The 20137-nt window shown below is 63.2% G+C and overlaps 2 protein-coding genes across 5 annotated transcripts; one reads left to right on the top strand and one right to left on the bottom strand.

The window, feature by feature from the left end:
* Positions 1 to 1212: 1212 nt before the first annotated feature.
* On the top strand, positions 1213 to 7916 carry LOC119846158 (transmembrane protein 198-like). Of its 4 annotated transcripts, none has more exons than XM_043506500.1 (6): positions 1213 to 1503; positions 2408 to 2446; positions 4271 to 4503; positions 4814 to 5389; positions 5890 to 6028; positions 6383 to 7916. In XM_043506500.1, exons 3-6 carry the CDS (start codon positions 4284 to 4286, stop codon positions 6477 to 6479), a joined length of 1032 nt encoding a protein of 343 aa, XP_043362435.1. In that variant the 5' UTR covers positions 1213 to 1503; positions 2408 to 2446; positions 4271 to 4283; the 3' UTR covers positions 6480 to 7916. The 4 variants fall into 4 exon arrangements, with proteins under 4 accessions (XP_043362435.1, XP_038235356.1, XP_038235357.1 ...); XM_038379428.2 differs by having other exon boundaries at positions 1220 to 1503; positions 2408 to 2521; positions 5880 to 6028; XM_038379429.2 differs by having other exon boundaries at positions 1220 to 1503; positions 5880 to 6028.
* On the bottom strand, positions 7908 to 13563 carry MMP19 (matrix metallopeptidase 19). The gene is made up of 9 exons (XM_038379427.2): positions 13328 to 13563; positions 11944 to 12032; positions 11516 to 11646; positions 10824 to 11039; positions 10405 to 10650; positions 9998 to 10120; positions 9077 to 9241; positions 8783 to 8910; positions 7908 to 8144 (listed from the first exon to the last, which is right to left on the bottom strand). Exons 1-9 carry the CDS (start codon positions 13418 to 13420, stop codon positions 7908 to 7910), a joined length of 1428 nt encoding a protein of 475 aa, XP_038235355.2. The 5' UTR covers positions 13421 to 13563.
* Positions 13564 to 20137: the final 6574 nt, after the last annotated feature.

The raw sequence follows: 20137 nt of genomic DNA on the forward strand, positions 1-20137 counted from the left end.
TTGTTGCTGGCGCCATCTGTCCCCACAACTGAAGCTGGGTCAGAGCAGATTGCAATGGGGGAGGGGTGTCTGGGAGTCAGGACTTCTAGGTTCTACCCTCAGCTCCAGGGGGGCTGGGAACCAGGACGCCTGGGTTCTATTGCACAGTGATCTTGTTCCCATTATGGCCAGGCCCTGGGAAGGAGCAAGGGGGCTGCCTGACCCCACGAGGCCCTCCCCTCCCCACAGGACAGAGGGCCCCCTCTGCTGCAGCCCAGCTGGCGTCTGGCCGGTTGCTGGGACGCTGGCGTGGCTTCAGGCACCTGCTTGGGCCCGCGGCCAGCGACCGCAAGCCCCCAGGGAGAGGCTGCCCAGGAACGGGGCCAGGGCAGCTCTGCATTCCAGGGAGGGAAGCTGAAAGGGGCCAGCTCTACCTGCAGCTAAACCAGATCAGTCACCGCTCGGTGTAGTGTAGACATGGCCAGAAGCCCTGACTCCAGCGTCCCCTGCCCTCGCCCACTGCCCTATAGCCAGGATAGAACCCAGGCGTCCTGACTCCAGCGTCCCCTGCCCTCGCCGCTAGACCCCACTGCCCTGTAGCCAGGATAGAACCCAGGCGTCCTGACTCCCAGCGCCCCGAAGCGCCAGTGTCCTGGGGGCAGAGGGCAGGCTTGGCCACGGGAGAAGTGACAGGCGTAATTACCCGGCTCTGGACATCCCGGGCTAAGGCCGTGTCCGTGGGACGCTGGCTCCAGGCCGCGGGGGCCTTTGTCCGGGTGACAGCAACGGGGCCAGGATCAGAGTCCGGGGCACCGCGCTCCAACCACCAGACAAGGCTACCCGCTGAAAGGTTCGGATTCCCGGTTCTGCCTAGGGCCCGGGCTGCCAGGCCTGGCCTAGGGCCCCCAGTTAATGCAAGATGGGCCCTGCCCCATGGCCTTTACAGACCAGCCCAAGGGGAACGGAGACCCCAGCCAGACCCACCCTGGGGCTCGGGTCCGGGAGCCGGAGTCTGGGGAGCCGGTGCTGGGCGTGAGGGGCTGGGCCCCGGGCAGCGCCCTTGGGTCCGACAGGCCCCTGGAGCCCTGTGGCCACTGGGAGCCCCCCAGCCCACCCCTTTCCCGGCCAGAGCTTCCAGCTGGAAGGATCCAGGACCCGCATCCAGCGAGCGGCGGGGAGGCTCCCGGGGGGGGACGACACCGGAGCCGCCCCACCAGTGGCCCCTCCCTGCCGCTCTCCCAGGCCCGGGGGGGCTCGGCCCCCTGGGTCCCCCCCGACCCCGCCCCCTGCCCCGGCCACGCGGTTTGCGGCCGCCCGCGGCTGATGTCACCCCGCAGCTGCTGCCGGACGGAGCCGTTGGCGGAGTTTATTCCGGAGCCGAACCGGATCGGGCCGGGCTCGGGGGGCCCGGGCTAGCGGCGCTTTGAGGCCCCTTCCTGGCACTCGCCCCGCAACAAAAGGACCGAGCTGGGATGAGCCGCTAGCCCCGGAGCGCGGGGCCCTTCCCGGGCAGCCCGGCCGGCGGTGAGCGCTGGGGGGCCGGGGCTGGGGGCTGCCCGGGGTTGGGGCCGGGGCCGAGGGCGGCCGGGGCGCTTCGGAGAAGTTTGGGGAGCGGTCGGGTGCCCGGGGGGAGGGTCGGTGACTCCCCCCCGCTGCCTTCCCACCCCCCGCTCTGCCCCCAGCTCGCACCGGGAGGCGAGACCCGGCTCTGGGGCCCCCGCGGGAGGTTTACAGCAAAACAAAGTATCGAGAGAGCGATGGGGGGGAGGCGAGACCCCTCAAACTTTTAAACAATCCCTGAGTATCGGAAATCCCCCCCCCCAGCTCCCGGACCGATCCTCCCCCCACCCTGTGTCCCCGTCGATCCCGACCAAGCGCCGCAACCATGTGCCCCCCTAGGCTCCCAGACCAAGTCCCCCCACCCCGTGGGCTCCCGAACCGAGCCCAGCTCCCAGACCGACCCCCCATCTATGCCCCCCACTATTCAGCCTTGTCTCCCAGCATTAAGCTGATTTCCCTCGTCCGGTGGCCCCCATGCCCCAAGCCCCTCTGGCCAGGAGCCTCTTCCCCCTCCTGCCGCCCATGTGCTCGGCGCCCAGCAAGGGCAGAGGGGGCTGGCGCTGGGCTGGTGTCCCTGAGGCTCTGGGGGCAGCACATCGGGTGCCAGTCTTGACACAGAAGCTGTGCCCCAGAATCTCAGCCCTGCCCCCCCAGGGGTCTGCTGGTGCCCCTGCTCTCCCATCCCTGTGTACCCCCCTTCCCCAGCTCCGCCGGTGCCCCTCACTCCCGATCTGCAGCCCCTGCGCTCCCCACTACAGAACGGTACAGGATGGTTCATAGAACGGGTCCCATTTGCTGGCATTGTTGGTCTGTTGTGGAATTTCTCTGTCACCTTCTTGGTTTAACCCCTTTCCATTAAATCCTACAGGCCTTTCTCCAAAGAGCAGTGACCCCCCCTCGCTCACAGGTACCCACCTGGGCTCTGCAGGGCTAGTGCACAAAACCTGAGTCCTTGGGCCTGGCACTCCCAGTCCTGCTCCAGGTCACTAGTGAAATGAGTTTAGTTCCGTCTATGTCCCCACTGGTATTTGTGCCTCCTAAACTATCTCACTGTTGGGTGCCTCTGCAGCCAGAGAGAGCTGGGGCTGTGGGGCGGGAGTGAGGGGCACCGGCAGAGCTGGGGGTTGGGGGGAGCCCAGGGCTGGGCTAGCAGGGGACTGTGGGGCAGGAGTGAGGGGCACTGGCAGAGTTGGGGGGAGCCCAGGGTTGGGCTAGCAGGGGGCTGCGGGTCAGGAGTGAGGGGCACTGGCAGAGCTGGGAGTTTGGGGGGAGCCCAGGGTTGGGCTAGCAGGGGGCTGCGGGTCAGGAGTGAGGGGCCCTGGCAGAGCTGGCTGCAGCAGAGCACGGCTCTGGGGTGTCATCAGGCCCCTACATCCCCATTAGGGGGAAGCCTGGGATGTGGGGACTCACGGCCTCCTGCCCCCCTGCCCCTAGCTGGGAGGGACTCACCCTTTCCCCTCTGGGGTGATGAATGATCCCTGAATCGAGAGAAGCACAGCCCATCCCCCACCCCAGTCCTGATCTCAAGGAAGGGGGGGCCCTTTTGCTCCTGGCGCCCTGGGGAGAGGGTTCATGCGGAGGGGATGACTGGGATCAAATAACCTGGCCCCCTTCATGCAGGAGGCTGCCACCTCCATACCCCCACTCCCCTCCCAGCAGGGAGGCAGCCTGCCCCCTGGACCTGCTCTAGCAGCACAATGGCCATCCCACGTCCCCTCTCTCTCTCCAAACCCAACCTGGCTGAGAGCCCCGCCATTCGGGCACACCCCCATGGAGGGATTAAATCCCTACAGGGAGAGGAGCCCCATTTCACAGAAGGAGAAACTGAGGCACGGAACAGGGAAGCGGCTTGCCTGGGCCTGGCTAGACCAAGCAGAACCCAGTGTGGGGAACTCTCCTGACACCCCCAGCAGGGCAGGCGAGTAATGGGGAGCAGAGAAAGGCCCCATGCTGGTCACAGGCTCTGTCTCCCCTGGCTGGGGGGGGCCGGCCCAGTTCCCCCATCGGGTTCTGACAGGACAATGCCCGAGACCCTGTCCCCAGGGGAAGAGGGAGAGGCTGCCAGTCCCTGGATTTTGCAGGATTCCCTCATTTTGGGGGTGGGTGGGTCTGAGAGCAGCGAGTCATGGACATTAGCTGGGGAGGTGAACCCTTGGTGGGGGGCTTTAGGGCAGGTGGGAGAAAGCTGGGGGGGAGGGTCTCTGTAGTGAATGGGGGGGTGTTTTCCAGGGAGCTGCGGGGCCAGCAAGGGTGCAGGTGGGAAGCAGTGGGGATGGGTGCCGGAGCACCCAGGGGAGATCCCCCTTGTGCTCCTCTGATCCCCCCTTCCACGCTTGTCCTGCCCCGAGGAGAGGCTGCCAGATGTGTCCCTATGTCCTGGCTCTGGAGCAGCCACCAGATGTTGGGGGGGAGGGGCTGGCGTTTTGTGTGTTGATTCCAGCTGTTGGGGGGAATTAGTCATTTTTTCCATGCTTGGGTCGTGTGAAGAGATTAGCCTCTCCTGGGCAGGAGGATGGGGGGCGGGGAATGGATCAGACCCCGGGAAGGGGGTGCTCAGGGGAGATCTGGGCTGAGAGGGTGGGGGTTAGAGGGAGGGGGTGGGGCAGGCCGGGGGAGGAGAGTTGGGGGTGGGTTGACGTGACCGGCTCTGGCTGCACAGGGGGAGCGGGGGAAGCCAGGAGCTCAGCCCTAGAGATCTGTGACCCCCCCCAACACTAGGCACCCCCCGCAGGTTCCCTGTGTGGATGGCTGCAGGGCCCTGGCTCCCGCCCAGCATGGAGCCCGACCTCCTGCCCCTCGTCCTGACGGCCGAGCCCTGGGGCTTTAACCAGCAGGCCACGGAGCTGGGGCCGGGCGCCCCCGGCCTGGAACCCTGCAGCCTGGAGCTGGAGCGTCACTACCAGGCCGTGCCCGCCGCTGTCTGCGCCCTCTGCTGCCTCTTCGGCGTCATCTACAGCTGCTTCGGTGAGCGGGCGGTGGGGGCTCATGGGGGGCTGGATCCCCCAACTTCCACTGCTGCCCCTCACTCCCGACCCGCAGTCCCTGCTAGCCCAGCCCTGCCCGTGGCCCTCACTCCCGACCCGCAGCCCCTGCTAGCCCAGCCCTGCCGGTGCCCCTCACTCCTCACCCGCAGCCCCCTGCTCTCCCAGCTCTGGGCTCCCCCTTCCCCAGCTCTGCCCATGCCCCGCCCTCCCGACCCGCAGGCCCCCCATCTCCTACACACACCCAGAGCCCCTGCTAACGTCTCCTCCTCCCTCCCGGCCCCACTTCCCAGGTTACCGCTGCTTCAAAGCCATCATGTTCCTGTCGGGGCTTCTCTTCGGCTCCCTGGTCATCTTTCTGCTCTGCTACAAGGAGCGAGTCCTGGAGACGCAGCTGAGCCTGGAAATGAGCGCGGGCATCGCGCTGGGCATCGGGGCGCTGTGCGGGCTGGTCACCATGCTGGTGCACAGCGTGGGGCTCTTCATGACGGGGCTGCTGCTGGGGCTGCTGCTGGCCACGGCCGCCCTGGTGGCCACAGAGCCGCTCTACCAGCCGCAGAGCCTGTGGGTGCCCGTGGGCAGCCTGCTGGGGCTGGCGCTGCTCTGCGCCCTGCTGGCCCTGCGCTGGCAGAAGCCGCTCACCGTGCTGTCCACGGCCGTCTTCGGGGCCGCTGTCATCGTGGTCTGCGTGGACTATTTCGTGGAGCTGCTGGCCCTGCTGCACCACGTCTACGACCGGCTGCGGCTGGCGCCCTCGGCCCCGCTCTGCTGGCACAGCTGGGCCGTGCTGGCGCTCTGGCCGGCCCTCAGCGTCCTGGGTGTCCTGCTGCAGTGGAAACTGACGGCCGAGGGCTACTCGCACACGGACGGTGAGCGGGGGACATTGGGGCAACAGGGGGGCGGGGAGGAGGGATAGAGCGTGAGTGGGGGTCCTGTGGGGGGGATCTGGGGCTGCAGGGTAGGGGCAGAGTAGTGGTGCTGGGAGGCAGTGAGCCAGCCTGGGGGTGGGGAACTCCTTTATCCCTGGCTCTTCTCCTGCCTCCCCAAGCTGCATTGAGACCCCCTTCCTGGAGGGGCTGGGAGCCAGGACTCCTGGGTTCTCTCCCTGGCTCTGGGAGGGGAGTGGGGTCTGGTGGGTTAGAGCCCAGGGAGGGTGGGGTCAGGGGAGGGAATCAGGACTCCTGAGTTCTATTCCCAGCCACTGATCCTCTCTTGGGTAATTCCCTCACCTGGCCGTACCTCAGTTTCCCTGCCACACTGAAGGAGCGAGCCCCAGCTGGTCCTGTGCTTCCCACATATGGGGCCTGGTGCAGAGCAGGGGGGTCTGGCGTGGGTGCTCACGCTGACTCACCCTCCCAGTGATCATCAGCCGGCGGCAGAAGCGGTTGCAGCTGCTGCGGATCCGGCAGAGGGAGGCCAAGAAGCGGCAGAGCCTTCCCCCGCAGGAGGGCAGCTACCGGCGCAAGCCCAACCCCGTCAAGCGCTACACAGGCGACGTCCTGGCGCCGGTAAGTGGGGAGCCCCCTTCTCTCCTTCCCCAGAGTGATCACAGAGCCCAGCTCCCTGGTCAGAGGCTGAATAGCTCAGCTGGGATCCACGTTATACTCGGCTGCCATGCTCTGCCCCAGAGCCAGCTGGGTTTGGGCAGGGGAGAGGCCCAGGCCCTTTGTAAGGGGGTGGGGGGTAGGATTGGGGATGCCACATGTCCACTTTATGTGGTGAATGCTGGGCTCTCCTGCCTAGCCAGGGATTGGGGTCCTGGCGCCATGGGATGAAGGGGGATCTTTGTCCGCGGTGGGTGGGAGGCAGTGGACCCCCCTCAGAGCACACCCTGTGTTGACCTGTCCCCTCCACGCACCCAGAGCTACATCCAGAGCCTGCGGGATCGCCAGCTGGGCACCAGCACCGCCCACACCATCCTCGACCTGGACTACGACTGCGGCTCCACCGTGCCCCTGACGGCCCCCACGCCCGGTGGGCGCCTCTGACAGGGGCAGGGGCTTCACTTCATTCCACTTGTGCCTTAGGGGTGGAGGCGGCAGCGGTGGGGGGAGGGCAGGGGGACCATTTTGCTGGTGACACTTGACCCTCCCTTGCCCCTCCTGGCGCCCTCTCCCCGGTCCAGCAGCTGCGCTGCCCAGGTGGCCCGGGCACCTGCTCGCCTGCCCCTGTAAATATTCAAAGCAACTGCCTTCCCCTGCCCCTATTGGCCTGTCCAGAGGGGAGGCGGGGCTCTGGGGGACACAGCTGGTTCCTTTCCACCAGTGTCAGGTTGGGGACCCTGCTCTGGGCCCCCCATAACATCTCTCATTCAGAGTCCCCTGTTCCCCACCCCCGGCACTGGGGTGGGGGCAGAGCCCCCTGCCGATTGCTGGGGGCATTCTGCCTTGGGGCCCTGAGTTAAATCTCTCCCAAGGCCAGGCGGGGCCCGTGGGGGTGCAGGTGGAGCAGCAGCTGGGGCCCAGGCGCCGTGCGGAGGGGCTGGCCTGGAGCCCTTTGCTCTGGGGCAAGCCGCTGCCTTGGTACAGAGCATTCTGGGAAGTCAGAAGCCGGCCCCAGGGGGCACGGGGAGTGCCCAGGCTCAGGGCGAGGGGCACTGGAGCCATCGCAGACACCCTGCCAGGGGGGCGTCCCCTCCCGGGGCTGGGCCTGGCATGGAGGGACACAGATCCCAACCCCACCCCGCAAGGACGCCAGCCAGAGCCCAGCCCCTCTAATGCTTCTAGCAGCACTTTGCTTTTGTACTTTTCTAACCCGCGGGCTCTGCCGCCGGCCATGGGGGAGGGGAGCCCTGGCCCCACATCTCAGCCCTGGCTCTGGGTGGGGGAGCCGGTCCCCCTCTTTATACACTATGTACTGTACGGGGGGGCCATTAAACTGCCTTACAGACCAGGTCTGGCCGGCTGGCTCCGTGTGTCTATCTGCAGGGTTTCCTCCAGGCTGCGAGCCCTGGGGGTGCCGGTTCTGCCCCCTTCGGCAGGACCCCAGGAGCCAAGCAGCTCAGGGCTGGGGTTCCCCACTGCGGGGGGTGCTGGATTTCCAGGGGGGGCTGGCTGGGGTGGCGACAGGAGGCAGAAAACAGCCGGGCCCCCATCATCAGCCGCTCCCAGGAGGCTGCCCTGGTGCAGAGCTCGCAGGGTCCCCATGATGCTCAGCCCAATGCCTATGCCCTGGTGATGGGGTTTATTGTGCAGGGAGGGAGCAGAGGCTCCCAGGGGTACAATGCCCAGGCAAGGCACCCACCCGCCCCAATGTCCTGTCCCTGGGCCATTCCCACCAGCTGCCTGCAGGTGGCGCCTCTGGCCCATTAAAAACCCCTCCCCCCCTTTTCTTCTCCATCCCCTTGGCCCCGATCCCAGGGCGCCCGGGCCCATCCCGCAGGGGCACCTAGGCCTCGCAGTGCATCCAGCGCTCGGCCGTGCTCAACGGGTAGCCCTTCTCCACCCGCAGCTGGGTGTTGACCCGCCAGTACTGGCCCCCCTGGAAGAAATAGACCCGGCCGTTCTCCCCGACCACGGCCGCGTCCAGGTGGGAGGGCACCCCGGTGAACAGCTTGGAGATCTTCTGGGGGTAGCTGCTGAAGTCGCTCCAGGCCAGCTCGTCCCACTGCCAGTAGCCGGTGCCCTGCACAGGGAGGCAAAGCAGAGGGGTGCTGGCGGCTCGGCTTTCCAGGGCTAGGTCCCCTCCCCCACACCAGCTGGGGGGGCCCCCCTTTGCCCAGCTGTTGGCTTGGAGCTAACAGTCTGCCAGAAGGATTCTCCCAGAATGCATCTGGCAGGATGCTGAGGGGTGGCAGAGGGAGTTCCTCAGGACCAACGTGGAAATGGCCCCTGCAGGAGGTGAACTACACTTCCCAGGATGCTCTGGGCCCAGGCTCTATTATGTAGCCCATGAGGAGGGGTGTGGTCCTGCAAATACTGGGGCTGCGTTGCCATTGGCTGACTAGTTATGCCTGCCCTGTCGGAATCTTTGCTAGCCAATCAGCATCCTCCTGTCCTGGGATCAACCCGCCCTCAGGACGGAGGCAGCTGGGCACCATGGGAACAAGGTGAAAGGCAGGTCCCAGAGCTCCCTGCCCCAAGGGGCTGGCAGGGCAAGGGGGCGGGGCTGGGAATTCCTGCCCCAGCCAGCTCCGCTAGCTGGGTCCTAAAGCCGGAGTGGGCCAAAGCTGCCGGGGGAGGCGGGGCCTGACTCGGGGGCCAGAGGGGAGGCCCGGGCTGGGGACCGTGGGAGACCAGCAGCACCCGGGCCCCGGTGCCTACCTTGAAGAGGAAAATCTTCTTGTTCCCTGGCCAGTAGAAGGCAGCGTCGATCTTGGCCGGGACGCGGGTCAGGGCCTTGGGGTAGCCGGGGTCCAGCTGGAAGCCTCGGTACCGCCAGACCTTGTCACCTGCGGCAGAAGCGGGGGGGGTCTCTGCGATGCAGAATGGTGCCCAAAGCCGGGCCCATAAGCCCACGGGGCAGGAGCCAGCCCCCCCAACCTACCGTTCCCCATCCCCCACTGATTCTAACACCCCCATCTCCCCTTTGACACTCCCTGGCAAGGCTCGTCCCACCTTTGAAGAAGTAGCTCCTGCCGGTGCGGGGGGAGTGCACGGCTGCGTCCAGCCGCTCCGGGAGTCCCTTCCACAGGGCCTGGATCTCCTTCAGGGGGCCGGTCCCGAAATCCGTCACGGTCCAGACATAGCCACCCTTGAAGGCGTAGGTCTGCTCATAAGGGCCTGGGAGGCAGAGGGGAGCAAAGGGTTAATGCCCCATGGGCTGCCCCCAACCTCACAGATGTGGGGCGCTGGGGGGAGGGCTGCGCGGCCTGGAGGGATGACGCATGCTTGTCTTTATACAGAGATGGGTCACGATGTGAATTGGCCCCAAAATCTATTTCCTCGCTCGGCGTCCCCTGAGCCAGCGCGGCCTGGGGTCCCCACAACAACGGCACCGAAGTCGGGGCCCAGCCCCAGGCCCTGCTGCAAACGGGGGCTGGGCTGCGCTGGTCCACACACACGTTTTAGCTCCCGGGACTGGCCTGGCAAACGCTCATGCCGCTGGCGTGGTGTTTACACAGGCTCTTGGCTGAGCCCACACTGAATGTGGAACCAGAGAGATGGCGCACGGTGGGCGACCGTTAATTCCTCAGCAGTTAGCAAAGGGGGCACAGGCTGATTTTTAGGTGGGTGCTGCCCGGCCCCCCACCACTTGCCAAAGGGTCATAAACCCACTCGTCCTGCTCAGGGCCCCATCCCCCCCGAACACTCCATTTCAGCTCAGGCTGGTGGCAGCAGGTGGCCCGGTTTCCATGCCCGTTGGCTGAATTATTTTATATTCACGTCTAATTCAGTCCCTCCCTGGGCAGCCCTCCCTGAACACCCGGCATCTGTCTCCGTCCCCAGGTGCCAACCCTGGAGAATCCAGGGGGCTTTGGTTTCTTCTCTTTCATGGCCCGTTGGGAATCCCCCCACAAAAGAGCCCCTCCGGCTCACCGAACATCAGGGCATCCAAGCCGTTGGTGCAGGGGTCGGGCACCTTGGCGGGCGGCCGGCTGGGGGAGGTGGGCGACAGGCTCGGCAGGGTCCCAGACAGCGTCACTGCCGGAGTCTTTTTGCCTTAAAGAAACACCAGACAGTGGTTATTCTGGCCCACTACAGACCAGGCGGGGGATGAAGGGGCTCCAGGAGGCATGGGGGGAAGGGGAGCTGGACCCAGACCCAGGGGGAGACATGGGGCAGGAGGTGGGGCCTGGGAAGGAGGAATGGGGTCCCCCCCGGGGAACACCAGAGAGGGTGGGGATACCAGGTCCAGCAGGACTTGGGGTGGGGGACAGAGCCAGTGGGATAGTGGTGTGGGAGGGGAAAGGACCCGGAGCAGGGGATATCCCGGCATCCCTCACCATACAGGGCCCGGATGCCGTCGATGTCATCGAAGTGCAGGCGGAAGTGGGGCCGGTAGCCACCATAGACGGGGGCCATGAGGGCGGAGGGGTAGCGGGAGTGGCCCAGCCCCAGGGCGTGCCCGATCTCGTGGGCCGCAATGATGCGCAAGTTGACGCCACGGTACGTCCCCTCCGTCCACAGCTCGTCCTCATCGAAGTGCACCGTGCCCTCTTCGGGGATGTCGGCGTGAGCCAGCACCTTCCCTGCACCCAGAGATGTGACATGAGGGCGGCCCCCCCAGCCCGACAGAGCTCCCCACTCCCTGCTGCACACTGGGGGCAGCACGGCCTGCCAGGGGAGCGCCCCTCCCACTCAGTGCAGCACTTCAAGGGGAGGTCTCCCGTTCCCGACCCCTGCCCCGGGGGGCTCCCTTTACCAGGTCCGTCGAAGGGGCGGGAGCAGGTCCAGGAGTAGGCACCGTGGAAGGAGAGGCGGATGTCGGCCGTGCCGTGTCGCACCTCCCGGAAGGTCAGAGGGGCCACGTCGCTCCAGTACCGGAAGGCGGCCTGGATGGCCCGGCGGGTAGCGCTGGCCTCCATGTCCGGCATGGAGCTGTAGATCCGGTAGGTCAGGTTCTTCCTGCGCCAGCGGCCTGGGGGGCAGAGGGAGGAGAGCGGCTGTGCCAGCGGGGAAGGGGTGGGAGCCACCAGCCCCCTTCTGAGGGCACATGGGACGCTGGCACCCGGCCTCTAGCCCTCAGTGCCCGGTGGCAGGAGAGCGCCGGCCCCTCACTGCCCTGGCATTCGGTGTCGAAGGGACACCCTGATCCTGGCTCCGTCCCCCTAACTTCCACTTCTGGGCCTAGCCCCATAGCGCCGACTTGACCCCTGCCCATCCTAGCGCTGGAACCTGGACCCCAACCCAACACGACCCTAACGCCTGCCTAGCTCCGGCCAGACCCAGCTGGACCCCCGAGCCCCTCATTTGACTCCAGGGTCTGCAGAACAGAGAACTCCCCCCATGGGGCGCTGAGCACCTTGTGCCCCCGATCCCACCAGCGGCCCAGCACTCAGCTCCCCCCACCCCCACCGGGCGCATCGGGCCACGCGCAGGCCGTCCGCCCCTCACCCAGGAGCAGGTACTTGAGGGTTTTCTGGTTGAAGGGGTCCTGGACCCCGCAGCGCGGCTGTCTCATCTGTGCCAGGGTGGCCTCGTCCAGGAGGCCGGTGGCGGGCAGCTCGGAGGCCAGCTGGAAAGACCTGGACGTGGGGGGCACAGACAGCAGGCTCAGCTGGGGTGGTGACGCTCGAGGGAAGGGGACTCCCACATGCAGCCTCGAGGAGACGGGTTCCCCCATGGCGCAGGCTGGGGGGGCACCAGGAACATCTGGGTACGGCCCAGCCAAGGGCACCCAGTAGCATCCCACTCTGACATGGCGCAGCACGCGCAGGGGGCAGCGTGGCACTGGTCACGCACACGCCACGTCCAGCCCCCGCTCTGCCCACGTGCCCCAGCCCGGCCCTGTCCCCTCCTAGGGCGCTTGGCGCCCGCGTTACCTCATGGCCGGGGTCAGCTCGGCGTTGGTGAACTCCTCCGTCAACCTCTCCAGCGGCTTCTGCAAATACCCGAACTGCAGCAGGTAACGCTGGGGGGTGACGGGACATGGGTGAGTGGGACACTTCCAGCCCCCCCCACGTCGGTCACCAGGGACCTGGGCATTGCTATGCAGGTGGGAAACGGGGCCCTGACCAGAGGGGTGTGGCGCGCCTCCAGGCTCTGGGCCTGGCAGGAGAGGAGCTGCGTGATCTCATGCTGGGGCACTTAGGGGCTCCCATCATGCTTTGAGGAGCTCAGAATGCTGTCCCCTTAATTAAGGTTCATAGCCCCGCGGAGCGTGTGTGGGGGATCATTGTCTTCATTATACAAATGGGGAAACTGAGGCAGGGGGGAAGAGACTTGCCCCGGGTCAGTGCCAGAGCCAGGGACAAAACCCCACAGTCTTGGCTCCCGGTCCCCTGGCTCTAACCACTAGACCTCACTCTGCTCCCAGAGCCAGGGATAGAACCCAGGCGTCCTGGCCACCAGGCCTACGTGGCCTGCACAGCTGGGTGAACAAGCTGACAGGAAATTCCCACGGCCTGCTTGGCACATCAGCGGGGGGCCTGGCCAGGCGGTGAGATTGGCCTTCTGTCCCAGCTGGGGACAGGGTCCCCTTCCCAGGGCCGCCCGGCTTGAGAGGAACCATGGTGTCCAGCCTGGGTTCGCTGCCATGTCCCATTGGCCCAGGGGCACAGACCAGCCACACTGCAGGGCCCCTGGCACGTGGGTGGGACCTGCACTGGTAGGTCGCCCTCGTCCCCAGCTCACCCCCCACCTCAGCACAGATTGGAAGAGGTCTCAGGGCTGGCGTGGGAACCCTGGTAGGGTTGGGCTGGGGAGCCCCGGGGACTGTCAGATCAGGGTCGGTGTGAGCAGCAGCTGGGGGAGCACCCCAAGCCCCAGCTCTGGGATAACAGGGGGCTGCGGGGTAGGAGTAAGGGGCACCGACGGAGCTCGGGGGCATGCAGGGAGTCCTGGGCTGGGATGGCAGGGGGCTGCAGGTCGGGAGTGAGGGGAACTGGCAGAGCTGGGGGGATCTCAGGAATAGGATAGCAGGGGGCTGTGGGTGGGGATTGGGGGGCACCGGCAGAGCTGGGAGGATCTCAGGAATGGGATAGCAGGGGGCTGTGGGTGGGGATTGGGGGGCACCGGCAGAGCTGGGAGGATCTCAGGAATGGGATACAGGGGGCTGTGGATGCGGATTGGGGGGCACCGGCAGAGCTTCCCTTGGGCAGTTTCTCAACACTTGCCTCTCACTTTGCTCAGCAAACCATTCCGCCCCATCCCCGGTCCCCCCAGCGCTCCCTTTGGGGCAGGAGACCAGACCCAGCCCCGACTCACCACAGCTTCCTGCTCCTCCAAGGGGTCGCTGGCAGCGGCACTGGCGAAGAGGGCGAGGGCGCAGACCTGGCAGAGCAGCTCCAGCCCAGTCATCCTCCCCTGAGCCTCCAGCAGCAGCGACAAATGGCGGTTTCTAAGGGGGAGGCACTAGATACTCCTCAGAGCCCTTGGAAACCGTCTTTCTGGGCTTTGTCCCTCGTCCCCTCCTGCCCACCCTGCGGCCCTTCGCTCCTCTCCAGCCCCCCCGCCCCTTTCCCAAGTTTATAAACCTTGAACAGCCCCAATGACTCATTCCAAATTAAACCATGTTGCAACCGCAGGCGGGGGGGAGTGGGGGGTGGGTGGGGGGAGATGGACAGTTAACCCCTTCCCGAGCGAGCTGGCGTTTCCTGTCTGCTGGATGGACAGAGGGCCCATTGGGCCAGGTGCTGCAGACACTGAGCACGGGACGGTCTCTGCCCTGAGCAGTTTGGGCACCAGACTAGGACCCAGGACTCCCTGGGACAACCATGGCCCCGCCCCAGGCCTCAGTTTCCCCTTGTGTACTCTTCCTGTAAGATGCTGCCCAGGCCCAGCCCAGGGTCACTCATGTGGTATGCTCTCAGGTGTCCTCCTGGCCTAATCCTGGGGGCAAGGTGGAGTTCAACAAGCCAGTGGAATTAACCCTCTGCCCTGGACCGGACAGCCCCAGCCCCAGCCCCAGCCCCTCCCCCACTGGGATCTCTCCAGCCCACTGACTCCCGGCCAGACACCCAACACTGGGGTCAGCTGCTGGGGGTCTGCAACGTGCCCCTAGGAACCGGGTGGGACCCATCCCCCAAGGCCCCAATGGGTGTAAAGCTGGTGAAGTCAGGGGGGCACCAGCCAAGTCGCGCCAGCTGGGCTCTGGCCCCATTGATGCCCCAGGGCACCGGCCGGGTCAAGGCAGCTGGGCTCTGGCCCCATTGATGCCCTGGGGCGCCGGCCAGGTTGCGCCAGCTGGGCTCTGGCCCCATTGATGCCCCAGGGCGCTGGCCGGTCACGGCAGCTGGGCTCTGGCCCCATTGATGCCCGGGGCGCCGGCCGGGTCATGGCAGCCCGTTCTCCTCGCAGACTCACACCCTGCCCAGCAAACCGCGCCCCTCAGAACAGCTGCCTGGAGAACCGCAGCAAAGGACCAGGGCTCCCAGCAAGGACCCGGGCCCATCCCTCGGGACAAGCATGGTCAGTCTCTCCTCTCTGTCTCCCGCCCCTGTGTCATGAGGTCCCTGGGCGATGCTCTGGAACTGCTCCCTACGAAGCCAGGCAGGACTCTGGGGGACGCTCCTCTCTGGGAGCAGCCTGTCTGCAGGACACACAGCTCCCCCGGCTCCCCCGGCTCCCCCCTTCCTGGGTCTGACCTCGGAGCTTCCAGCATCCTCTGCCCTCCGTGCACTTCCCACAGCGAGTCCGCCCAGGCGGGGTCCTGGGGAAGCCAGAGGGTCCTGCCCCCCAACTCCGCAGTCAGACGTGACTCTCAGCCAGCCTGTAGAACAGAAGGTTTATTAGACAACAGGAACATGGGCTAACACAGAGCTTGTAGGTGCAGAGAACAGGACCCCTCAGTCAGGTCCATCTTGGGGGGGCAGGGAGGCTTTCCCCAGCCAGCTCCAAACTGAACTCTCCAGCCCCTCCTCCGGCCTTTGTCTCTTTCCCAGGCCAGGAGGCCACCTGATCTCTTTGTTCTCCAACCCCTTCAGTTGGCACCTTGCAGCGGAGGGCGGGCGTCAGGCCATTAGTGGCCAGGAGACAGGGTGTCAGCCATTCTCTATGCAGACACCATCACACTGGTCCCCTAGGGCTCTGCAACAATCGTACACCCTTATCCCACCACCTAGGTACTTAAGAAATGCATAGGGGAAACTGAGGCACCCACACCATATTCAGAAAGAACATTAAGAACAGTTGCACTTTGTCACACCGTGTTCCCCAGAGGACCGGGCACCAGGGAATCAGCCGCAGCCATGGCAACGTGAGCCCTACGTGGCATCTTAGAGACTAACAAATTTATACATGTATGAATTTGTTAGTCTCTAAGGTGCCACAAGTCGTCCTTTTCTTTTTGCAAATACAGACTAACACGGCTGCTACTCTGACAGCTGGGAATGGGTAGCTCGTTATTCAACCAGCTGCCGGGCGGCCTGAGTCTGAGGGCTCCCCCCCCTTTCACAGCGTGTTGAGGAGGGCACCAGGGCAGTTCAAGGGTCCCCCTTCCCCTCCACTCACCTGCAGAAAGGGGGAAAGAATTGGGGTGTGATGGGACAATTAACCTGGGAAACTCACTGCAACAGGATAGCACAGAGGCATTGGATTAAAGGAGGTTAGATATGTACAGGATTAAGGACAGGACCTAGCCATGATAAACGTTACAAGGGCCAATGAGTCCACACAGCAATCAGTTCCTCCACCACTGAAATGCAGCCACCTCTGGGGTGGAATGTGGCAGCTGTTAACACCTGCACAGCAGAGCTGCCTGAGCCCGTAGACAGGCAGAACCCCACTCTGGCCGAAGCTGCAGAGGGATGTAGGGAGGCAGATGGGGACGACCAGCAGTGGGGGAGGGCCAGAACACCAGCTCAAACACCCCAGCTCCCTCCTTCTGCCCCACATTTGGTATTTTGAACGACGGGTATTTTCCATGCTGCCAGCTCCTGCCAACTCCCCAGCTGAGAAAACCATCAGGGCGCGGCTCCAGGGCTCCCCCCATCACCGGATGACAGGGAGATGCAGCCTGGCCAGTGGGATCAGAATCTGGCACCACGCCAGCTCTGCGAGGCTAACGGGAACAAGGGATGGGGCACAGCATTGGGATCAGGGCACAGTGGGAGAAAGAGGGCCATACCAGAGGGAAACTGAGGCAGAGAGGGGCAGGACCTTTCACTGTGCCAGCTTGGGTAAGTCAGTGGCAGGAGTTTGGAGTGGGTCTCCAGCACACAGTAAACGCCCTGCTAGAACTTGTTCAGATCCCTCCCCCGAAATATGCTGAGGACCCGGTGTCCTAACCCCGAATCCTAACTCCAGGCCTCCCCACTCCAGGAAACAGAATGCAGGAGCCCTGACTCCCACTCCCTCCTCTGCTCTAACCCACGCGAGCCCCCTCCCTTCCCGGAGCTAGGGACGGAACCCAGGAGTCCTGGCACCCAGCCCCCACTATTCTAACCACTAGACCCCAGAGCTGGAGATAGAAGTCAGGAGCCCCAACTCCCCCCGGGCAGCACTTCCTCCAGCCACCCCACCCAAGGCCAGCTGCCAGCCCAGCCTAGCCCCCAGGAAAGAGTTTAACCTTCAAGCACAAAAGCCGAACAAACACCCCCATGACCATTCTGGTCCCTGGGGCTCGCCCCCGCCTTGGGCTGGTTCAATTGGCATGGGCGAGCGGCTGGGCCAAGGGGCAGTCAGTGAGCCAGCACTGCCAGGAACTGCGGGCAGGCGATGACTGGTCTGGCAGAGCTAACAGGCCGGGCGGGGGAGGCGCATCACTGAGCAGGAGAGCGCAGCTTGGAGGGGGAGTGGGCCGGGGGATGACACATGGCCTTTGTATCCCAGCCCAGCTCCTGCTCCAACCCACTCAGCTGCTTTCCTCCCACTGTCCAGTGGTTAGAGCACCAGGGTGGGAGTCTGGACCCCTGGGTTCTACATGCTCTTAGGCAAGTCACTTTCCCAGCACTGTGCCTCAGTTTCCCCCATTTGTGCCTTTAGCTCTCCAGGAAAGGGCCTGGTCTCTGTGTTCACCCAGCACCCGACCCACAGGGACCCCACTCTCAAAACAATGCTAACGGGTTCCCACAGTTGGAAGGGGCTGCAGGGAGACGGGCTACCTGTGCCCTCCCCACCCCACCCCCCCAACTCTGTTGCGGGGGCCGTCAGGTCACCGCACCGATACTGGCTCAGCTTGAATAGATGAAGCGAGGGGTTTCATGCCCAGCGCCAAGTTCTGCTTCCCAGCCAGCCCGGGGCCACTCCCGGCCCAGAGGCTCTGCGAGGAGTCCGATCTCACAGCAAGCAAGAGTCCCGAATAAGCTAATGAGCCCCCCTCCGCCCCCTAGAGGTGGGGCAGGAGCTGGCACATGGGCAGGTATTTACATAGCAGTGGGCCCCAGGCTGCAGCCCATGGCAGGTTCATGCCACTTCTGCTGCCACCACCCCAGCCTCCCGCAGGCCAAGCCAGGCAGGACCCTGCTCTCCCCTTGCTTTGGCCCCACACAGCTGCGTGGTCTAGGGGTTACCACAGGCAGAGTGAGAGCCAGGACACCTGTGTTCTGTTCCCAAACCTGCCGATATCTCACTGCAGGAGTTCAGGCAAGTCATGCCCCCCCTTCTGCACCTCAGTTTCCCAAAGAGGCAGCCACCCTGGTAACAAAGCATCCTCTGCACGCCCAGGAGACGCTCCCGCTGACCAGTCCCGCCAGAGCAGCCCCACCCCTGTGCACCCCGCCCGCCCACGCGGTGACACTGACCAGACCCAAGCCAGTCGTGCTGGCATCTCTCCGACTTAGTCATGCTCCGCTCGATACAGCAGCAAGCGAGACAAGCTGTGTTCTGTGCAGCTTTCAGTCAGTCACCACATCTGTGCCCTAAAGACTGTCACTACCCAAAAACCCAGGTTTCAGAGTAGCAGCCGTGTTAGTCTGTATTCGCAAAAAGAAAAGGAGTACTTGTGGCACCTTAGAGACTAACAAATTTATTAGAGCATAAGCTTTCGTGAGCTACAGCTCACTTCATCGGATGCATTTGGTGGAAAAAACAGAGGAGAGATTTATATACACACACACAGAGAACATGAAACAATGGGTTTATCATACACACTGTATGGAGAGTGATCACTTAAGATAAGCCATCACCAACAGCAGGGGGGGGAAGGAGGAAAACCTTTCATGGTGACAAGCAGGTAGGCTAATTCCAGCAGTTAACAAGAATATCAGAGGAACAGTGGGGGGTGGGGTGGGAGGGAGAAAGACCATGGGGAAATAGTTTTACTTTGTGTAATGACTCATCCATTCCCAGTCTCTATTCAAGCCTAAGTTAATTGTATCCAGTTTGCAAATTAATTCCAATTCAGCAGTCTCTCCTTGGAGTCTGTTTTTGAAGCTTTTTTGTTGAAGTATAGCCACTCTTAGGTCTGTGATCGAGTGACCAGAGAGATTGAAGTGTTCTCCAACTGGTTTTTGAATGTTATAATTCTTGACGTCTGATTTGTGTCCATTCATTCTTTTACGTAGAGACTGTCCAGTTTGGCCAATGTACATGGCAGAGGGGCATTGCTGGCACATGATGGCATATATCACATTGGTAGATGCGCAGGTGAACGAGCCTCTGATAGTGTGGCTGATGTGATTAGGCCCTATGATGGTATCCCCTGAATAGATATGTGGACAGAGTTGGCAACGGGCTTTGTTGCAAGGATAGGTTCCTGGGTTAGTGGTTCTGTTGTGTGGGGTGTAGTTGCTGGTGAGTATTTGCTTCAGGTTGGGGGGCTGTCTGTAAGCAAGGACTGGCCTGTCTCCCAAGATCTGAGAGAGCGATGGCTCGTCCTTCAGGATAGGTTGTAGATCCTTGATGATGCGTTGGAGAGGTTTTAGTTGGGGGCTGAAGGTGATGGCTAGTGGCGTTCTGTTGTTTTCTTTGTTGGGCCTGTCCTGTAGTAGGTGACTTCTGGGTACTCTTCTGGCTCTGTCAATCTGTTTCTTCACTTCAGCAGGTGGGTATTGTAGTTGTAGGAATGCACGATAGAGATCTTGTAGGTGTTTGTCTCTGTCTGAGGGGTTGGAGCAAATGCGGTTATATCGTAGCGCTTGGCTGTAGACAATGGATCGAGTGGTATGATCTGGATGAAAGCTAGAGGCATGTAGGTAGGAATAGCGGTCAGTAGGTTTCCAATATAGGGTGGTGTTTATGTGACCATCGCTTATTAGCACCGTAGTGTCCAGGAAGTGGATCTCTTCTGTGGACTGGTCCAGGCTGAGGTTGATGGTGGGATGGAAATTGTTGAAATCATGGTGGAATTCCTCAAGAGCTTCTTTTCCATGGGTCCAGATGATAAAGATGTCATCAATGTAGCGCAAGTAGAGTAGGGGCATTAGGGGACGAGAGCTGAGGAAGCGTTGTTCTAAGTCAGCCATAAAAATGTTGGCATACTGTGGGGCCATGTGGGTACCCATCGCAGTGCCGCTGATTTGAAGGTGTTTCATGTTCTCTGTGTGTGTGTATATAAATCTCTCCTCTGTTTTTTCCACCAAATGCATCCGATGAAGTGAGCTGTAGCTCACGAAAGCTTATGCTCTAATAAATTTGTTAGTCTCTAAGGTGCCACAAGTACTCCTTTTCTTTTTACCCAAAAACCCATCAGCCTGGGTCATGCACAGGTGGCTGCTGTCCCAGCCCCCCAGCTGCAGCTTGTTAAGGGCAAGGGAGGGATGACTCGGCCATCTCATACAAGTCCCATGAGACAGAGGGGGGCTGCTGCCCTTGGCAACCCTCATCCCACACCAGGACACCAGAGACCACAGGGTCCATACAGTTCCCACCCCATTTCCCATCCATCACTCTCCCAGTTCTGGCTGGGGAGCAAGGGGGCAGATGTCCCCACATCTACCCCATGCAGGGTCTTCTGCTGGGAGATATGGGGCAAGATGGGTCCTGAGTGAGTCGCTCTAGGAGCTGCTGTGTTACTATGTCCTTGGGAAACTGAGGCACTGCCAAATCACCTGCCCAAGGTCTCTGGAGGCCAAGTCGGAACTAGAACCCTGCACCCCTAACCAGGCACCCCACACCCACTGCGCCACCTCTCCTTGG

The sequence above is a fragment of the Dermochelys coriacea genome, chromosome 20 (genome assembly GCF_009764565.3).
Source record: "Dermochelys coriacea isolate rDerCor1 chromosome 20, rDerCor1.pri.v4, whole genome shotgun sequence".
Taxonomy (NCBI): Eukaryota; Metazoa; Chordata; order Testudines; family Dermochelyidae; genus Dermochelys; species Dermochelys coriacea.